General features: G+C 38.2%; 1 protein-coding gene across 4 annotated transcripts in view; it reads left to right on the top strand.

Annotated features, from left to right (window-relative positions):
* pdzd2 (PDZ domain containing 2) overlaps positions 1-18,326 on the top strand; it is a 315,666-nt gene that overhangs the window by 286,509 nt on the left and 10,831 nt on the right. For all 4 annotated transcript variants that reach the window (XM_008118592.3, XM_008118591.3, XM_008118594.3 and 1 more), the window contains 7 exons: positions 137-218; positions 1,763-1,857; positions 5,257-5,425; positions 6,487-7,289; positions 7,677-7,821; positions 11,992-15,520; positions 16,374-16,491. In XM_008118592.3, the coding sequence (XP_008116799.2) occupies positions 137-218; positions 1,763-1,857; positions 5,257-5,425; positions 6,487-7,289; positions 7,677-7,821; positions 11,992-15,520; positions 16,374-16,491 (4,941 nt within the window). The remainder of the gene's footprint in view (positions 1-136; positions 219-1,762; positions 1,858-5,256; positions 5,426-6,486; positions 7,290-7,676; positions 7,822-11,991; positions 15,521-16,373; positions 16,492-18,326) is intronic.

Raw genomic sequence — 18,326 nt, forward strand, 5'->3', positions numbered from 1 at the left:
AAAACCAGTGTGTTTTAAAATATCAGTTGTTGTGGAGCACGAATGGAAAGTTTGTAGGCTTTACAGTGGTATCTGATTTGCCACTATTTAGCAATTAACAGACAAAAGTTAATATCCATTTTCAAATTAATACTAGGTTTCAGAACAGGAAATGGATGAAGCCATAGCACAAACTACTCAGCGAGAACACAAGGATGCTGCTTCATCTCACAGCACAGGTACTGGCCTATTTGTTTCTAATATTCTCTCAAATCTGGCTCTTGACATTGACACCATTACTGCAGACATCTCTGATAGCTTAAGATAGCAGAACTAAATTTCTGTATATGTCATGTAAGGGAATGTTCCCAAACCTAATTAGACAAAGTAAGATGTTTCCACTGGTGGCTGAGCCAGTACTTGGGAACCCCTCATGTTTAATTTTATCAGTTATTGTTGCTGCAGAACTAGAGAAGAGTCACGTGGCACCTTAAAAACTAAGATGTTTTTTATTTGTCATAAGCTGTCTTGGACGGCAGCCTATGTTGTCAGCAAAGAAGCTCCTAAGACGTGTCTGTTTTAATCTCATTTGTTCTGAATACCTTGTATAGTCAGACAAGCTGTTAGAGAATAGGCAGCCACCCTCTGCATAGACTGTGATGATACACACTATTGTATAATAGCCAGTGTGATCACTTCTCTTATGTCTCTTATTCATGTGGTCCTCACATTCACAGTATGAGAAGGAAATCAAGCATTTGTTTCCTGGGGTTTCCATTGGCTTTGCACTAGAATATAATCAGGGAACAAACATGAACTAAAACAATGTTTACAACTATTTGTATAAAATGTATATGTGTAAAAGCTTGTATATGTGTATAAAAGCATTAGTGCTTGTGAGAATTTCACTTAGTGAAGGCTATTGCTTGAATGCTCAAGTGAGAGTCAGCACAAGGTAGGCAAAGCCTGTAATCTTTCATCAGACTTGAAATTAGTCCTGCCTCATCCTTTTCTCTGTACAGTTAGCAGAAACGAAAGCATTTCATGTAAGGAGGGGTACTAGGCTAGCCCTTCACTCTTCTTCTGGGCAGCATAGTCCTCCTGAGTTTATGCGGGTCAGAAAGGACCTGTCAATTACCCACATGGCAATAGTACGTGCAGGGCAAAGATAGATGTAGCATCTTGTCCTGCTATTCCCAGCTGGGTGTTTTATTTTTTTCCTGGCCTCTGCAGAAGAATTTCCCCATCCCTCTTTGGTCAGTGAACCTCTTTGCTGTATTACGACTGGGTTGCTGTGAGTCTTTCAGGCTGTATGGCCATATTCCAGAAGCTTTCTCTCCTGATGTTTCGCCCACATCTGTGTCAGACATCCTCAGAGGTTATGAAGACTCACAGCAACCCAGTGATTCCAACCATGAAAGCTTTCTATAATACATTGTATTAATGATTATTTGAGAGGGGAAGAGCTCCCCCACCCCAGCCAGCCAACCAGATAATAAAATAGAATAGCCTTTTCTAGAAGGGCTTCCTCCCAGAAATTTTTGAGGATCAAAGGGGATTAATTATTTGGGACATCGTCATTACATCCTTAGGCATCCTAAAAATATCTATGTAGTATAGATATTTAAGCAACTGAACAATATTAATCATGCAAAAAATAGATACATTCTAAGACAAACAAAAACTCCCCCTTCTTGCACCACCAGCAAGGATGTTATTGTTTATGTGCATGTTATTTTGCAATTCAAAATCTCCACTGTCTAACCCAATTAATACTTAACAGGAAATCTGCCAAAAAGTCCATCTCCTTGCGTGAAGTCAAAACAGACAGAAGGTTCCTTGCCCTTGAGCTGGACTATGAAGCGCTTCTTGGAACCAGTGAGTTGAGTAAAATGTTTAGAATTAGAAATCAGCAACAATATCATCTTGTTTTGAAGGTGAACTGTAGTGGGTTATTATATTGAGAAAGGATCGTGCTTCCTTACAGGTGTATCTAATAGAATTCATACATAGGAAATAACTGATAATGCTAAAAGCAGAAGATATGTCAGTAAAGACAGGCAGTAGTTGAAAAGAGCCAAGCCCAGTTTGCTGGTCAGAGTGGGTCTTCTGGTGGTGTAGCCCAGAGGCGGGCAAAATAACAAACTAGATAGTTAAGAGTTCTACTATTCTGGGCTGTTTCATCTGTTGTATACATAAATTCTGCTCCTGTTGGATAGATTTCTTCATATTTTGCAACTTTTTTTTTTTAATTTTTTTATTGTTGTTTTGTCATCTTATCCCACTCCCACCCTCCCACCCTCCCCCCTTGTACATACACTTTATACAACAAACTACAGAAGTTACATTTGAAATATCAATCTCAATCTTAATTTTTCCACTCCACATCTTAGTACATTCTCTAAATAGTTCTTAACTGGTTCCCACATCCCCTTGATTATTGCAATATTTTCAATTTTATCTATATTATTCCATTTGCAATTTGTGATTTCTACATTTAACATATCAATTATATACTTATACCAATTCGTCAGAGTCCATTTTGTTTTATCTTTCCAACCGCTCACTAAAACAATTTGTGCACATGCTATTAATTTGTCAATCATTTTTTCTTTTTGTATATTCTTCACTTCTGTTATCCTTGCATGTAGTACATTTCTATTAACTATTACTATTTGTAGATTTAGCATTCTATTGATTTCTCCTTCAATCATTCTCCAGTATTCTTGCACCCGATCGCACTCCCATATCATATGATTGAACACCCCTCTTTGTTCACAACCGTGCCAACACCTATCTTTCATCCCTGGTAAAAACCGTGAAAGTTGTGCAGGAGTTCTGTACCATTTTTGTAACATTTTCCTTCTTGCTTCCCTTAATACATTGTACTTTTCTTTTGCTATATTACTTATTTCCCTTTGTATATCTTCCCTATCAATTTCCATGTCCATTCTCCATGTTTGGAAAATTTCCTCTACTATTTCTTCTTTTACCGTTATAATTTGTTCATACAGATCTCCTGCCACCTTCTTTTCCTCTCTCAAACATTTCCTAATCGCCTTCTCAAATGGACTGTCCTGTTCTCTAATTTTTTCTCTCAATCTAAAAATTTCCTGTCTTATAGCCCAGCTTTGAATCCAATTCCCTGATCCTATCCAATTCTGAATTTCTTTTTGTTCTACAGGGTCTCCATCTATTGTGTACAAATCCTCCACTAACCTTTTCCCTCTACTTTCAATTGATCTCAATGTTCTGCCTATAATTTCGTTGTTATTGTAATTAATTTGCCATATAGTTGCCATCTTATTCTCATTGCCTGGACTTAGCTTCTTCTTTCTTTTTTTCCACACTTTTATTGTTCCTTTAAAAGGTTCCTTAAATTCTGCTTCTTCTCTCCTACTCCATTCCCTAAATATTATTTCTTTTTCTTTAGTATTATTTATTATCTTCTCCATATTTGCCCATTTTTTTTTTAGTATACTGTATTTCCAATAATCTTTGGATTTGAAACGCATCATGATAGACTTCTAAACTTGGAATCCCCCAGCCTCCCTCTTCCTCTTTTGCATTTAACCATTTGTCCCTTATTCTGGGCCTTTTTCCTCCGACTGCCCATTTTCTTATTCTCCTGTCCCATGTCTTTAGTGTCTTCCTATCTACTGTGTTCGGTAATGTTTGAAATAAATATGTCAATTTTGGTATTATAAACATTTTTAGTGCCCTTATTCTGTCCACTCTTGTTAATGTTTTTCCTTCCCAATTCTTAAACTGTTTCTCTATTACCTTCCATTTTTGTTTATAATTCCCCTTGACTATACTCTTTGGGTTTTTATATATCCATACTCCTAAGTATTTCAGCTTCTTTAATCCTAATCTTAACCCTGATATTTTCCTAATCTCCAGTTGTTCCCTTGGTGGGGTATTAAGACATAGTATCTCTGACTTTTTAATATTAACGAATAGTCCTGATATATTTTTAAATTCTTCCAGTTTTTTAATAATATCTTTTACCATAATTAACGGTTGACTTGTAATAATCATTGCATCATCGGCAAAGAAATTAAATACTATATGTATTCCCACTACTGCAAATAATTCAGAAAGCATTATGAGAGATAACAACATCAAAAGACCCATGTGTTGTTAGTTGCTTTGTAATTGCACAGGAGATCATCATTCCCTTTGCTTCACAGTTATCAGTGACACTACCAATGGCTTTACCAAAGAAACCAGATATATTAATGAAGGGTCCTATATATCCAAATCCAATATGGCTATTTTTTTTAAAAAAAAATCTGTGTTGTCACTGTTCAATATGTTGGCAATAAGCAAGGCTGTATAATTAGAGGAGAGAAGGTGTTAGAGGCAATGACTGTAATGGTGTAGAATGATATGGGAACCTGCCTCAATCACGTTGGCATGTAATGGATTGATTTCAGCCTTCCTAGCATGACCATTCACAGTGAGCATCAACCTCTAATTATTTCTTGCCAGTCCAGGCCAAAAACATTTTGCAACCTGAGGAAGAGAAGCAAATGGTGACTCATAACTCTCAAAAGCTAAAATACATTACACCTAAAGACAATCAAGTTATTGGGTACACAGAGAAAACAACTGCACAATTGTATCCTCCCCGTCTGAACTGTCAAAACTATTAGAAGAAATTAAATAACTTAACAATTTGCTGCCTTTCCATGACTCTCAAAATCTGCTGTCTGATGTGGTTTCTTCACTCCAAAAGTGATAAAGCTAGCTCTGTTCTAACATTTGTTTACAAGATAGGGACTTGAATTATTTCATCCCATCCACTCAAGTCAGAGTGCACTTAAGTACTCTTAAAGCTAAACAAGTTTTACTGCCATATGAAACAGAAAATCCCACAAGCATCTGTACCCTCCTGTTAAAAATATTGTAAATTAGGTAGCTGCCAAACTGCGTTTTATTTCATGACACCCAAATTCTTGTCTCACTCTGCCTAATGCTTGGAACAGTACTATCTTTTGCATATCAAGAGGAAGCAATTCATTCACTTTCTCCTTTGGTTTCTGTGCACATAAATTAGCATTAGCATCCCCTTTTCAGAGACAGAGTCCCATTATCTGATTATAAACTCACTGTTGCTTGCTTTTAGCAGTATTCAGTAGTGACTATAGAGTAATTTTTAAAATCATTGTATAAAATGGTGGTGGTAAAGACTCTTAGAGGCTGTAAAAATTAAATGACACTTTTCTTGTCCTGCAACTTTATGTATTAATTTCCCCCTATTCATTTCACCAGGGGTCTGCCAATTCTGAAGCGGAGCATTCTCAGTACTCCTTACAGGATGGTGCAAGTCATTTGCCACTTTCTGAAACAACTGCAGCAGGCTCTAGTGATGAGGAGCCACTTCATCCTAAGGGTGGGAGCAGTTTCCTAGACGGGAGTATTCTTTCTTCTGGCATTCCAAGTAAGTACTAACAGTGTCTGGAAATTGAAAATGATATGGTAGCTTCTTCCTTTCTGCTCTTTATGTGAAACCTGTGGTTTCTGGCTTTGACAGTGATACTGTACATTTTCTAGTTCATGTATTTCTTTATGTGTTAATTTTACTAAATTATATGACTGTCTAGTAACAGATGGAACTTGCTAAATTAAAAATATATAGAGTAAAACATAGGTTTAAAATATAACATCCACACAGAATGGACCATAACATCCTTACTTGTAGAGAAACATATAAAATAATTAATATATACTAAAGGACTGGTCCATACAAAGGGCCCCATCATCGTCCTCCTCCAGACCACCGTGACACCAACGGGCTCAGGAGGCCCTATCATCACCCTCCTCCAGATCACTGCAGCTCCAGTTGATATGTAGTTGTAGTTGTTGTTTGTTTTGGCAATTAATGTTTGCTACTTTGTTCTTTTCTCTGTAAACCACCCTGAGTCCTTTTGGGGAGATAGGGCAGGTTATAAATAAAGTATTATTACTATTATTATCATAATAATCACCATCATTATCATTATTATTATATTTAGTGAAGTCAGAAATCTCAATTGCAAAACTCTGATTTGTTTAAAAGATCTGGGTGAAGACTACAGTAGATACAGCCTACTGGAGTGGCTGCTCCATAACCAAGGTTCCAACACTTAAGTTTCAAACCGGTATTAAAGAAAGTGGTTTCACTGGATAGATGACTACATAGGGAATCCTGGAACCAGCTTGAGGCCCAGATGGTGATAAAATAAACTACAGAACACTGATGCACATTAAGGGCTCTCATTCATGTGCTTTTGTGGGAGTTTGTTCTCTGGCCACTGCAATTTGAACCTAGTTTCGAACTGCATTAAATGGTCATTGTAGATGGGGCCAAAGAAGGCCATCTTCCTGATAGTGTCCCACCATATATAATTTGTAAAAGGTATTTGGACTAAGTCTTTGAGAAAATATCGGAATATATAAGAATGAAGGGCTTATTTGAAGTTCTTACATTATAAAATCACAATGATATATGTTCTTTCCTAGCTACCAAAGAGTCAAGCCTCTGTGATTCACCAGCTAGTGGAAGCAATTCACCTGGCCCTTTCAACAAGCCAAAGGAGACTATTACTCGGCATGTTACTTTCAGTGACAGCCCCAAAGGTGCACGTATTGTTCAGAGGCAGAGAAGGATTGCTTTCTATGATGGTGATGTGAGTGATGAGGATGATTTTACCAAACAAGATGGCATCCGGCTCCAAAAGGGATTGAGGTCCAAAGGTCAGAAGAAAGCAGAGGGAAGCTGTGATGTTATCATTACAACTACACCAGCAGAAGATACTGATGAGAACCTGGAGAAAGACTTTGCAACACATGGCTTCAATGACTCCGCTCACAGTAGCTTTAAGGATTTGACACAAGGTGCTATGGAGCATATAGTGGACTCCCCTTTCCTTCCAGTCAAATCATTTGACCATTCAAATGTACCAGAAGTTCATCCAAGTCATCTGAGCTTGAAGGATTTTCGAGAGGCACAAGGGGAATCCAAGCGATCCCCTAAACTGGAGCACAAAGCAGTCACTCGAGTTAAAAGCTTGATGAGCATTGAATATCATGGTATCTCAAGGCAGAAAAATGAGGATCACGGTGCTTGCAGCAGACCCAGTGGAAGGGTGCTCCCCCATATCCGGAAGAGTGAGCCACAGGAGAATCCTTTTGGGCAGAGTGACATTGAAACTGTCACCTTAATTCGAAATGAGAATGAATCATTTGGCCTGGATCTGGAAATTTGTGCTACTCCCTTACGTGTTGTAATAACAAACTTGCGACCAGGTGGAGTAGCTGAGAGGGTATGTGCTTTGAACCTTTTCCTGATCTTTATTTATTTTACTGATCAAATTTTGGAGATCATTGTTGCTTCTCTCCTCTTCCATGTATGGGGAAGAGATTGATGAGTAGATGAATAATTCACCTCCCCAGCTCAATATAATTAGAATTTTAGAGAGAAGTCTTTCTCTGCTCTATCTGGGTTGTTTGAACTTGGGAACTATGACATGCAAAGCAAATGCTGTTGAGCAGTAGATGTTTTTGTAGTGCAGACATGGCCCAAGTTACATATCTCATGAGTGAATGTCATATTATGTGTTCACAACATTGCTATTGTAACACAGCTGATTGATAGACAGTATATTTCATTTGACACTGTGTCTGACCAAAAAACCCTGCAATTTTAACAGACATCTGGAGGAAAGCTAGTTCCAGGAGATGAGATTGTTGCGATCAACAGTTTCCCAATCCATGGGTTCTCCTATGAAGAAGTCTGTGTGTTTGTACGGTGCCTTTCTACATCTCTCACACTGGATATACAGAAAGGTGATCCTGGTAAGAACCTTTCTTCTCCTTTTGAGTTATGATCTTTGGGTGGTTATACAGTAGAGTCTCACTTATCCAACATTCGCTTATGCAACGTTCTGGATTATCCAACACATTTTTCTAGTCAATGTTTTCAATACATCGTGATATTTTGGTGCTAAATTCGTAAATACAGTAATTACAACATAACATTACTGCGTATTGAACTACTTTTTCCGTCAAATTTGTTGTATAACATGATGTTTTGGTGCTTAATTTGTAAAATCATAACCTAATTTGATGTTTAATAGGCTTCTCCTTAATCTCTCCTCATTATCCAACATATTCGCTTATCCAACATTCTGCCGGCCCGTTTATGTTGGATAAGTGAGTACTGTAGTTGTGTGTTATATACAAACCCAAAGAGCCTAAGATGCTTTTCTAAAAAAAAAAAAACCTTAGGAACAAAAGATTTTTAAAAAAGTGTAGACAAAGATAGAAACTATCTTTGTATTTAGAGAAAAGTTTCAGTAAGAAGAGGGAGGAAAAAGCAAATGAAATAACATTTTTATATAGTATCTATTTAAAAGATTTCTGAAAGTAAAACCAAAACTATAGCATATCAGAAAAATGTTAAAACAAACAGGCATAGATGTATCTGAATGCATTTTCAAAGCTGCTTAAACAATTCCAGTTTCCCCTCACAGGTCCCTTAAATGATTACCAGAATAACATATGTTAATTCATCAATCGTAGAACCGTAGCATCATAAAACAATAGATTTGGAAGGGACTACAAGAGCTCAGGATGGCACGGAGGAGCACTCCACCACAGTTGGGTTCATCCCTGGCATGTGCCAATTTGACTAGGCAGGGCCACATTCTTTTTTCAGTTTCAGCAGTTAGGTCTCTCCTCTGACAGTTTTATTTTCCTGCCCTTCCAAATCTGATACTGGTTGAGGTATTTGGAAAGTTAAAGAATTCTGTCACCCAAATCACCTCTGTCCAGTGTGTCTCAGAGGTTGAACACAAGGAGGAATTAAGGAAAATTTCCCCAAAATCCAGCAAGAGTTGGATGAATTCAATAAACAAGAGATGGAACTAGATGTGTGCATGGTTAATTCAAAAAAGAGTCAGTGAGCCTTAAACCAAAAATGAGAAAAAATGGAAAAGGATATAGGAGTTGATTTGTTGGTCAGTAGACAAAAAAAATGAATATAAGAGTTCCACTAATGATTGAGAACTAGAAACAAATGTGAGTTGGACAGATTGGTGGCTTACTGCAACCATTTATTAGCACATGTTTTCTGCCATTAGGCAGACAAAAAGCACAATATAAATTACCTCCAGTTAAAGACAGTGGGGTTGGCTTTACTCAGGTTTTTTTTAATGCTGTATAGGGACAGAATATGCAAGTACAAACAGACAGCATGACTACATGGGCATATGTTTTTAATCAAGGGAGATTACACTCTGTTCCGCTAATTTTGGAATCAAACAAATTATTCCTTTGAGAAGAGAAGAATCACAGGTCAATAATGGCAGTGTATTTGAAAGAGGAACATAATGTCTATGGGATTATCTAAGCAAGCATATAACACATCCAAGGATTGGATTCTAAATGCCAATGTGTTCTAGCAATTAAGAGAGTCATTTGGGCTTTTTGTAATATAGTTGTTTGCACTGGAAAAGAACTTCAGATCAAGAAGGTTCTTTCCAATAGATGAAGAAATTCAGATAGTTTCAACACTTTAGCAGTGTCCGAAATGCTTATATGCATTCCCACTGGCGCAGAATCTTCAAAAAATCCTCCAAAAAACTCAGCAAGAGAGGATTAATGTAGTATTAATAGCTCCGTATTGGCCCAGACAATCTAGATAGGGAGAGGGAGAAGTTTATCCTGTCTTAAGTCTGGGCCCCTTACTTCTGCTAAGTTGTGTAGGCCTTCCTTACAATCATAGGGCCAGTCGTTGGAACGTGTAAAAACCATGATGGCTTCCAGAAATAAATCAACACAAAATATTTTTAATATGACTTGGAAAGCGTTTCATAATTGGCATATAGGAAAAAGGATATTGAAGTGGCTATAAAATATATATTGTAATTTCTGTGTGATTGATTGCATAAGGGCTTGTGTCCAAACACTGTAAATCATCAAATCTCAGTGTTATCAGTTGTCTTCAAGTGGAAAGGGGCATCTATTTTAGCACATGTTCATATTAAGAGGTTTCTAAGGAGTGCCAGAATTACGTCATTCCCAACTGTACATAGATTTCCACTGTAGGAATTAAATATGTTTTTTTAACAGACTGACAGCTGCTCCCTTTGAACCTCTGAGAGATTTCTTTGAGGATATTATCATTTAGCTTTTCTAGTAGTAAAAACATCTGCCAGATGAGTGTCTGAATTAGCTGCATGGTCAGTACATCCAAATTTGTGCAAGTTTGGAGAAGACAGATTGATGCTGACATTAGATCCAACTTTTTTGCTAAAATGCATATCAAAAAGAGGGGTTTAATAATACACTTAACTGAATTTCTGTCCCGAACTCAAAACATCCAACTAAATAAAGATGGCCCACATTGGATTTAGACGTGCTGTAAAAATGCATTTGAAGAGGACTAGTCAACTGAGGCATGTGGAGGTGTTGTGTCCTATAATCCAAAAATGTTGGGACAGAAAGCATCAAGAAATATAATTGCATAGTGACTAAAATGTGCATTTCCCTGTGTTGTGACTATGAGAACAGACCAAAGTAATGTGTGACTGCATTTGACTAGATCTGTGTCTACCACTGCATCATATCTGATAACACTGCCATTGCAAGACATTTGTGCTGCAGTGGGTTAGAGCCTAATACTTTCATCAGGCAGTCAACACGGATAGAAATCCCTTGTGGAGACCAACATCTGTAGATGTTTAAGTCCCATTATATAAATTGGTGTCGATGAAGCTTGATTGCATTTGTGTGGCTGATATTTAACATTTTTAGAATATAGTGTATGGAGGTAAGGTCAAACCATGCTTCTAGCTTCTTGCAGGGTATCGAATTTCATAGTCACCACCTTGCTGTGTGGTGAAAAAAAATGTGGTAGATTTCATTGAAAAACAGAGATTAAAATCAAACTTGACTCCCCAGGCTGAAATGCAATGCCCTTACACTTAGAAAAGCAAATATAAGTTTTTCTGTTGGCTTTACTGATGGGTCTACTAGCAGAATGACTGACTATCTTGAGACTAAACTATTGTGAGAGAGACAGACATTATGCATCCTTTTACAGCCCATAGAGACCCACTTGGAGCATCTTAAAAGTCTTGGTCTGTCTCTGTTGGAGCCATTGCAGTTCACATGCTGGGTAGCTGTCATGTCAAGCCTCTAATCCAGAGCATATATTTCTTCATCTAAGAAACTGAGATTGTAAGAGACAAAGAAAGCAACTTAAGTGACCCAAAGCTGTCTTGTAGGGGGCATTCTCCTGTTTTTTAGAAGATACATAGTGCAGCCATGGGCAGATGTAAGATTAGGTAACTGAAGATTTTATTTATTTATTTACAGCATTTATACCTTGCCCATCTCACCCAAGATGCAGGCACCTCTGTACTTTCAAGCAGTATACAGAAGATAATAATAATAATAATAATAATAATAATAATAATAATAATAATAATAATAATAATACATCTAGCTGCATCTCACTGTTTTTTTTATAACCAAGATTAATTATTAGTCTTAATGGTTTGTAGAAAAATAATTTTTCCCTCCCCCAAAGTTTTGTACACCTTTCAGAAGGAGTTGAACATGATCTGGATATGCCTGAGGTTCTCAAAAAACTTCTAAACCAGGCATGCACAAACTTTGGCCCTCCAGGTGTTTTGAACTTCAGCTCCCAATAGCCAGTAAGAATTGTGGGAGTTGAAGTCCAAAGCACTTGGAGGGCCAAAGTTTGCCCATGCCTGTTCTAAACTAACACTTCCATTGTACTACTCTACTTTGTAGAATTTTTCCAAATCCATTATTTTATCTGGAATTAAGGAGTGCATCCTGCTTAGCTTTTGCTTCTTGAGGTATTTTTATACCTATTAGTTCACTACACTTATAAAGCTTATAAGATTATAAAGATTACTGGATCAAAATATCTTGCGCATTATAACTGTAGTATTAAGACGATGGAATAACTTGTTTATTTGCTTCCTTTTTTAGCCATGAACAGACTTTCAAATACTGTTGAGTCTTCAGAGACAGATGGAACTGTTCAGAACGATCCAAGTAATGTTCTCATCTTCGAAGAAGAAAACAGCTTTACAAATCAGGAAGAACCTTTGTGTGGAGATAACCTTAAAAATGCAGCAGAAAGGACAGTACTGCCATCTGATGCCAAGATGAAGGAGATGCTAGCACATTCTTTGGAAACCAGCTGTGTTCAAGGTAGCAGCTGTGCGCAAGACAGCTCAAGAGATATTGATGGATTCCTTGAAGAGATGAATTCCTCAAAAGAAAAAGAAGCTACATGTCTGTTAGCCAGTGACAAGTGTGCCATGGAAGATATTTTTATTATGGCAGAAGATGCTGGTTCTAATTCTGTATCAAATATAGTTAAGAAAGAGCTTCCAGGAAGAACTCTGAATTATGCATCAAACACACAAGAACTCTTGGGCTTTTCTGCCTTGGATTCCATTGATGCAAGCAAGATTTTCACTTTGAACCAAACCCGTCTGAGTAACTATTCCAGGAATTTTAGTAACTTAAAAGATGACACTTTGACTGGTGTTGAAGACAAAAGCAGTACAGTTCCAAAATCTATGTATGCTGCTGCAGATGACTCCAGCTCAGACACAGAATCAGTAGTGGAAACTGCTGGACTCTCAGGCAATTCATCACTCTTGCTGTCTGCTTGTGACAATTCCTCAAAGACATACAAGACACTTGAGTCAGATGAAGAACAAATTGAAATTTGCTGCTCGAATCTTGAACAGCAACACTTTCCCCAGAAGGAATTGGTCACACCTCCTTCAGAAACATCTAGTCCACCAGAATGCCATTCTTCAGACACTGTTTTGCAAGAAGAAGGCAATGTAGAAATTGGCTCACTGGCAATTTCTGATGTTAAACTCTCATTAGAAGAACAACCCTTTCATTCTCCTTCTCAAGTTTCTCCACCAAGAGCAGATCTGTTAGAACATAATAATGGAGAGTGCTCTTTCTACAAGAGCAGTTCCTTGAGGAGTGGAGATAGGGTAAGCTTAGAAAGCAGGGAGCAACTTACAGAGACGTGTGAGACTTCCAAACTTGATGCTGAAGAAATGCCTTTGCACTCTACAAAAAACATCAATGGTTGGGAGAGAAGAAATGAGCATGATAAAAAAGAACAATTACCGATAGAAAATGATTTAGGGATAAACTGTGGCAGTCACATGGTTGCTTATTCTTCTGCAACAAAAAAAGGAATCACAGACTCAGTTCACTTGACCAAGCAAGATAGCCACTCTGTAGACTGTACATCACAGAGAATAGTAAACAACTCCAGATCCCCACTCATGACAAAATCGAAAGATTTTAGTAAGGCCATCACTGCTAATGATCTACCAGGAAAGAATGAAAAAAATGCTACTCCTGTCTCAAAAAGTTCAAATGCAAAAATTCAGACTTCTGGTCAATGTAAAGGCAATACCATTCCACACAACCCATCATCTTTCAAAAAAATGCATCAGGAAACTAGAGGGATTCCCCAAAAGAGTATTGTAGAAACACTTTCAAATAATCAACGGAACAAGCCAGGGCCAAAGTTAAAGGGACTTACTATTAAAAGTAAGTCAAAGACTCATTCTGATTCTCTTAGTGCTGCTCCTGCAAAAGGTGGTGTAACTGATCAGAAAAAGACATCCATTCCAGTACAGTCTTCGCCGAGGCTTCTTCCAAAGAAAGTCACATCCCTTCATAACCTAGCCACACATTTGGAACCACTTAGCAGGAGCCTTTCTATGGGGTGTAAGATTCTTCAACAAGAGGAAGAAAATAAATTAGTTTTAGCACTGCCTCAGGAATCCTCTTCAGCTATGTTGAATGGTGGTGGAAACACTGTGCAAAACAACAAAGATAAATCCATTAACAACTTAGTGCTCGGTGATGCTGAAATGGCTGAGTACCCCACAGAGCAAAAAGAAAAGCAGGTGCCAATTCAATTAGCTATGAATAGCAAAGAGAGAAATAAGACTGATGCTGCCAATTACCAAAGTCGGGAAGGTTCTTCCCAGATAAAAGCACATTCCCAAATGGCAACCAGGGGTCATTGTCTCAGTGGCAAAACTGAGAACCAAGGAATGGATATGAGTTGCTTGAATTCTGATGGATGTACAAATAATCCACCAGGCTCTGACAATACTGGGCCTTTTAAAAAGGAGTCACTCGGTGTTCTTTCTCCTGCTCAGAAAGAACAATCAGGTCAGGAAATTCAGCGCACATTCATTGAGGTTAGACTATCTTCTTCCTCCTCCTCATTAACTCCAGAGGGGTCTCTGGAGAAAGGAGAAAGTAACAAGAAAGTGATCAACCAGTTGGAAAGTGAAGTACAAAACTGTAGCCAGAATACTTTTGAGGCAGCACATTTTCACAATGCATTAAAACCTGTGACACGGACCTATTCTATGCCTACCCATTTATCAAACCATTTGCGAGAGGAGAGCAGTGCTATAGATGCACCAATGCATCATGTCCAGAATATCCTGAATAGTGTTTCTTGTGAACAGCATCCTAATTCAGAGCTGGGCATGCTAAAAATTGTTCATCTGAATCTGATGAATGACCAGAACATTCAAGATGAAAAAGAGGTCTCAAATAGCATTCCCAAATCGAACAGTCAAGAATTATCGTTGCCCAATGACAACAGTAGTCGCATTGTGGACAAATTAAAAACTTGCAGGAGGAATTATTACTATTATGAACTCAACTGGCCACATGATCCCCTCTCATCTTTTTCAGTAAAGCAGAGAATTAAATCTTTTGAGAACCTTGCCAATTTTGATAGGCCAATGGTCAAAGCCATAGACATACATTCTACCTCTTTCAGCTCCAAGCTCCCTGTCGGTAGGCGACTGTCTGGTGGTGTTTCAGCAGTTTCAGCTGCCAGTGTAAATGATGCCGTCCAGACTCTGCGACGAAGCTTGAGTTCCTACTGTGAAAATGAAGCCCCAGGATCCCCACAAATGACAAAATCATCAACTACTGCAGCATTGATGCATCTGCAGCAGACATCCCCTGAGAGCAGCAAAGATGACATTCAGTTGGAGAAGAATGCTAGGCATGATACTTTGGGGAGTCCAGAAAATTTGCCTCTGTCCAGCACCAACATCCGAAGAAGCAGAGCCTCCGGCGGACACATCAGACATACACCGTTATCCCGTTCTAAACTCCGGGAGTTGAGGGCCTTAAGCATGCCAGATCTTGACAAGCTGTGCTGTGAGGACTTCACCACAGATTCCCAAACTTCCCAATTTAAAACAGAACTGGAAGTTCCACCTGCTGCAAGATCCCTTGGTCTTCCCATAGAAAGTGTTCCTAGTCTGAAAGACTACTCAGAGCTCTCAGGTCTTGTAATGGCAAGCAGGCACCATTCAAAAGAAAGCAGTCCCAGGAACAGTGGTTCAGGCACTCCTGGGTCAACGTCGGATGAGGATGTACGGCAACATGATGTCAGCCGGAATAAGATGTGCTCAGGGAAAAGCTGGTCAATCAGGCAAGTTTTAACATTTTCCTTGCATATTGATTTGATATCAGGAGTGAACAGTGTCCTATGGCCTCAAAAGCTGCAGCACAGAACATTCTTCTAGGGAGGGAAGCCAAAAGATTTATATTCTAAATTGTGCTATCTGATGAAAAATAGTAATCTTCTATCCCCAGTTTAGTTTACCTCTGTTGAAAGAAAAGGTGGCAATTTGTAAACCTAGCCATTGAATTGATGTGGCTTTTAAGCAGTTGATTCAGTCAATCAGCACTAGATGGGACCAGTAATTGTTTAGATTTATTCACCCAAACCAACCCCAAACCTTTCTTAGCCATTGTTTCTTGAGGTAGCTCCTTTAACAAGTAAAAAGAAAAGATAGAGGAATGGGTGCCACAAAAAGGCAGATGGTGGCTTCTATTCCCCCCCCCCCCCCCCCCCAGTATTCCTAAGATACTTTGTTTTGTTCTTGTTTTTGTTCATACAGTCATGAGGTAGTAGGAAGAATGAGAAAAAGTAACTTCTAAGCTTGTTAATTTTAAAAAATACTCAAGGAGTTACCTGGTTTTTGAGACATGAACCTGTGGGAAGCATTAAATGTTTAAGATTTTTATGACTGTTTCATATCACTCCCTTACCTCAGGTTGAATTTCAGTGGATAATGTTAAGCTAAACTAGATTTGCAGGACCATGCAATTGTCCTAGACATCCTATGCCAGAAGAAAGGTGTGATATAATTTAAGTAAATAAAATTAAATAAATAGGTAAATCCTGGCCATTTTCCATTATAAATGTTTGGATTTTTAAAAGAAAACAAACTTCAAAGCATTAAGCAGATTTCCAACATTATTTTTCATTTACTTTTCAGCTTAGATCAACTCTTGGTCTCCACTTTGGATCAGCAGAAATTGCAGTCAGTCTTGTCTTTGGTGACAACAAAATGTGATGTTTCTTCTTTACTTCAGGAGGCCAGAACACAAGCCAAGGTAAGCCTGGATAACATCGGCATGGAAAATAGTACAACCCAATATTTTCCTGTGGGAAAAGGTGCCAATATTTAAATGCAGAATACTGTGTTTGATTTTTTATTGTTGCATAGGGAAGAAAATATGGTAACTTAATTCTGTTTAATGGAAGTAAATTAGGGGTTCTAAACTTATATCTCTAGTTTCCTGATAGCTAACTGGAAGTAGTCATGGCACAACAGAAGGACATTAGGATGGATCCAGAATCTGACTCCACTTTCTGACACACTCTCAGCACTTATTTGTCTTGTTTTAGAAGGTGCCATATTTCTTTTTCTGAGGTAAACCTCAACACTAGACCAGGTTCTATCACTTTGTTACTCAGTGCCTCAAATCTGATACTGAGGATACTCGGTACTTTTCAGATCCCGACGCTGCCACCATTAAATGTAAAAAATGCTTCACAAAACAAAAGAGAGGCTTCTCAAACAGGCAGGGGGAAATCTCTTATCTCACCACTGCCAACATTAAATGGAAAAGCACAGCTCTTTCAGACAGGGGGGAATCTTTTTCTTAATATCCCATCTTTGCCAACATTAACTATGGGACATCAAATCCCACTAAGGCAGGGGGTGATCCTTATTTCAAGATCCCAACCACTGCCAACAATATACACATAAGCGTGTGCGTGCGCGCGTATCAGGCAATATGGTGTTGGAGGGGAGAGTTAGAAGAGTCCTCGCTGACTCTGTGTAGTGCAGTTCACAACTCAAAGACACTATCTTTGTTGAAAACAAAGAAGTTTTTATTTATAAGTTCTTTGGCACATAAAGCATGTCTTGTTACAAAGGTTCTTTACTTCAGTTCCACTTGGGTGTTATAACATCTATTGTCTTGAATTCACTTGGTTACACAAAGCTGTTGCTATATAACTTTCCAAACACCTAAACTTAGTTTAACTTGTCTAGGCACTATCTTTCCTTACAAAAACCATATATTTGTCCACAGCCTTTCTGACTGTGTCTGCATTTGAGGAAGTCTGGAACTTTATAGTACAAACAAGTAACATTACCAAGCTTTGCCTAAGTAATTTGAAATAATGAGGTTCGCTTAAAATCTCACTTTTTGTATGCATGGTACATTTTAACTATCTAAATATCCCTTCTTATTCCTGAGCTTAACAATAAATGGTGATTTGCTCAACTGTTCCATTGTTATTTATCATCTTGCACCAACAACAAATCTGTGCCTAGACCAAACTCTTGCTGATTTATAAATTCCTTGGGTTTATTTGCAGGGTATTCTTATTAATATCAATATTGTGGGCTTGATTTCACCCCTTGGTTGTCACACTCTCTCAGCCTTAGAGGAAGGCAAAGGCAAACTTCCTCTGAAAAAATCTTGCTAAGGAAACCCCATATTTAGGTTCTCCGTGTTATGTTGCCAAAATTGGGAATGACGTGATACAACAATGCCAGCCATCTGACTCCATAAATTTTTCAAGAACATTCAGTTGGCTAGCTACACTTTACATAGATTACAATAGTGGAATTCTGCTGTCACCTATGCTTTACAAAGGATTTTGAATTGAAAGGCCATACGATATAAGCTAGACAGAAAGAGAAGTCCCTTAGTAAGATCTCAAGTTATCACATACAAATATCACTAGACAGTAAAGGTGTAGTAATTTGCAGAGGTAGAATTTAAAAAGACATTCATGGGAACATAATGATAAATCTCACAGTAGTTACTTTCCTATCCTAATAATCATTGCCCAAAGTGGCTCCATATTTATGTTCAGTGAAGTATGAAACAACCCCAGCTGTGGTTTAACCATCCAAGTCTAGATCTCTGAG

This window comes from Anolis carolinensis, chromosome 2, assembly GCF_035594765.1.
Source record: "Anolis carolinensis isolate JA03-04 chromosome 2, rAnoCar3.1.pri, whole genome shotgun sequence".
Classification (NCBI taxonomy): Eukaryota; Metazoa; Chordata; class Lepidosauria; order Squamata; family Dactyloidae; genus Anolis; species Anolis carolinensis.